Genomic DNA, 3357 nt, shown 5'->3' with positions numbered 1-3357 from the left:
CAGCAGATCAAAGGTCTCAGTGTTTCTCCTACATTCTGATAAGAGGCTCATCTTCTGGCTACGATTCCTTTTCTCTGGTTTACAGTCATTCTGTTGGAGTTTCAAGACGTTTTGGACGTTTTAAATTGTTCAGGACCAGTTCTGAGTGATTTGAAGTGTTTTTCTACAAGTTCTGGATTGTTCTGGACAGATTTTGAGGCATTTAGGACGAGTTTTGAGGCGTATCAGGTCATTCTAGAGAAGCTTCAAGACATTTTGGACGAGTTTACAAATGTTCAGGACAGTGTTTGAGTCTCTCTTTTTTTTGTAATTATGTACAAAATGGGTTTCAAGACATTTGGGATCATTTTCATGCCTTTCATCCAAAATGTCTTCAAACTTCTCTAAAATGACCCAATGTGCCTCAAAACTCGTCCCAAATGACACAAAATGTGTCCAGAATGACAAAAACGTCCCCAAAAGGCCTCAAAATCTGTCCAGAACAATTCAGAACTTACCGATAAACACATTAAAGTCATTTGGGTCAAGTTTCAAGACATTCTGGATAATTTTAAATTAAAACACAAACTGTTAAAGAGCAGTTTGGACCTTCTGCTGTTAAGCAGCTGTATAAAAGGCAGAACTTGCTAGAACTTGTTGGAAAACACAGATTTTTTTTTTTTTGTAATTCGTGATGAACCCCGTCAGGACAGAACTGGCGCTACATCCGCCCTGAACAGGAAGTGACGGTCTTACGTCGGTCTGGACGATCATCCAGGCGTTGGTCAGTCCAACATTGCCGTCGGTGCCGAACAGCTGCAGGCCTTTCTTCAGGTCCGTCTGAGCGTACTGGTCGATCTGAGGAGACACGGAAACGCCGGAGTCAGAAACAAACAGGACTCGACAGACCTCCTGTCTGGCCCGCTGGACCGAGACCGGCTCAGATGCTGGAGCTGCTGGTTCTGGTTCACTGAGAACAAACTCCACAATCGGATGCCTGGTTTCTTAGAACAACTTCTATGTTCAGCTGATTTTAATGCCGTAAAGTTCTGTAGTTTTACAGTCTTGTGTCATCAAAGAACAAACCATTGACGTTATTTACAGCTCCGCTCTGATTCCTTTTGTTTTTTACAGTTAACAAGTTCAGATTCAGATTCAGATTCAGATTCAGATTCAGAGGCTTTGTTGTCATTTGAACCAAACACAGCTGGACAGAAGCTACACGGTGACATGAGCCAGCGTTCCCAGATCCAGAACTAAAGTCTGAGTGCAAAGAATGCAACAAGATGAGATGAAATCAAACAAGACAAGAAATAGAATAAAATAAAAACAGAACAGAAACATGGAAACAGGAAGTGCAATAGAAAAAACAGGAAGTGCAAACATGTACCAGACAGAGAGTGTGTGTGTGTGTGTGTGTGTGTGTGTGTGTTGGTCCAGTCCTGGGTGTCCAGAGTGTGTGTGAAGGTGTGTGTGTGTGTGGGTGTGTTGGTCCAGTCCTGGGTGTCCAGAGTGTGTGTAAAGGTGTGTGTGGTTCTTCAGCATGCTGGTTCTTGTGGGTGTAGACGTCCTTGATGGGACCAAATTTCTTCCAGGAATCACTTTTAAATGCAAATACAACGTTTAAATAATGTAGAGCTGCAGCCTTCCTCTGTTCAGGGCGACGCGGTGCGACGCTGAGCAGGATGAGCGAGCGTTGCATCACCGCGGAGCTTTAATTTGGTCAGAATTGACCTTAAAGCGAGTTTCTGCAGCGTTTAGGAGGAACGTCGGTGGACGGAGGAGGAGGAACGTCGGTGGACGGAGGAGGAGGAACGTCTGGTCATTAGCAATGATGAAAGAAGCTTTAAGGTCCGAGTGGAGCTTCGTTAATCATCCGTTTGATCTCCAACTCCAATCACGGGTTCATTAGTTAACGAAGCAGAAACAATCAGTAAAATTATGGTCCAATAAGTTATTATTTAACATATTTCATCCTGAATGTACCTAAATAAGAACAGCCGTTTACAGCTAAGCTTCATAAATCAATAACAATAAAGATTATTACCGGTAAAAATACAGATGGACTTTTTTACATTTAATTTTATTTTTTTACAATTAACTTGATTTTGTTTCTGTCATTTTATTTTATTTTTTTNATTAAAGTGATCAATCTGGACCCTCCTCTGTGGACTTCAAGGACCTGGACCTCTGGAACATTCACAGTCTGAAGGTAGAACTCTGGTCAGTAGATGAAGGTTCTGCAGATACAGAACGAGCTGGTTCTGAGGAGGTCCGGTAGACTTTTTTCCCACTGACATAGTTCCAGAAGTGTCCATTAACACTGGTGGCGGTGAAGCGAGCTTCAGGGATGTTTCTGGCAGTAGTTTTATCCGTTCGGTGACTCAGCTTCGGCGTGGAGTGACAGAATGAGAGCTGCCTTTCAGGTCGGCCTTCATCGCAGCCAGACTCCGTGGAGCCCAAACACTCGCACGCTGATCCCACAAAACCTGCACATTCATGCGCGTACGATTTCAAACGGCGGTGTCATTCTGCAGCGGCGGCGGGACGAGAGAATTAAAACCCTGGCACACAGAGACACACCTGCATTTGCATCACATTAGCATAGCAATAGATTTCCCTGTCATCATTTATTCCCCGTTCGCCTTCCAGACGCATGCACGCAAACATTCTGCACATCTGCTGATGGAACAGAACTACAAGCACCGACGGCGGTTCTGGATGTAAAAATAAAATAAAATAAAAGGTCCAGAGAGCCCCGAAGCCTCCCATCCATCACCAGGCGTCTCCCGGAGGCGGCGTCCATCCTCCGCAGGCCTCAGGTCCACATCCCTGCTCCTCATGTTGTGTGTTCAAAAAAATAAAAATAAAATCAAATATATAAATAATAGAAAAGGGAAAAGGCACATCAAAGTGAGAGCTGGAAACAAAGATTAGCTCCCAGAGCCTGTGATGTCTGCATTCATCTCTCTGACAGCGTTTTAGCAGAAAAGCTCCCGGTGACGTTTTTATTTTTTTACTTTTATTATCTGCCTGCTTGTAAATGTCCAGATCCTGTTAATGACACAAAAAAAACCAGGATCGAGGTGTTTTATTCAGTTTTTGTTAAACACCAAATGTAAAAGCGAGCGGCTTCTCCTCCGTCTGACTGCTCACTCATAATTTAACGTGATCACAGCGCTACAGAAGTACAGTCGAGTCTTGCCAATAGCGGAGCTGTCACCATGAATAATGCACCGAGAACCTCGTGTATCGCAGCTCGCGACAAGGTGTCTGCAAGGCCCGCCTCGCCCAACCGGGCCGGGCTTAATATTGAATGTGCTGCGATGTTCAGAGTTTTCTAAAGCGGCGTGACCTCAGCAGGCTGAGCAGAACCTT

General features: G+C 44.3%; 1 protein-coding gene across 1 annotated transcript in view; it reads right to left on the bottom strand.

The window, feature by feature from the left end:
• tspan4a (tetraspanin 4a) overlaps nt 1-3357 on the bottom strand; it is a gene marked incomplete at its 3' end in the record, with an annotated part of 116345 nt that overhangs the window by 4104 nt on the left and 108884 nt on the right. Inside the window, exon 4 of the mRNA XM_008303310.1 lies at nt 736-837. Within this exon, the coding sequence (XP_008301532.1) occupies nt 736-837 (102 nt within the window). The remainder of the gene's footprint in view (nt 1-735; nt 838-3357) is intronic.

The sequence above is a fragment of the Stegastes partitus genome, unplaced genomic scaffold (assembly GCF_000690725.1).
Source record: "Stegastes partitus isolate 25-593 unplaced genomic scaffold, Stegastes_partitus-1.0.2 Scaffold1978, whole genome shotgun sequence".
Lineage (NCBI taxonomy): Eukaryota > Metazoa > Chordata > Actinopteri > Pomacentridae > Stegastes > Stegastes partitus.
This window is presented reverse-complemented; position numbering and strand designations above follow the sequence as displayed.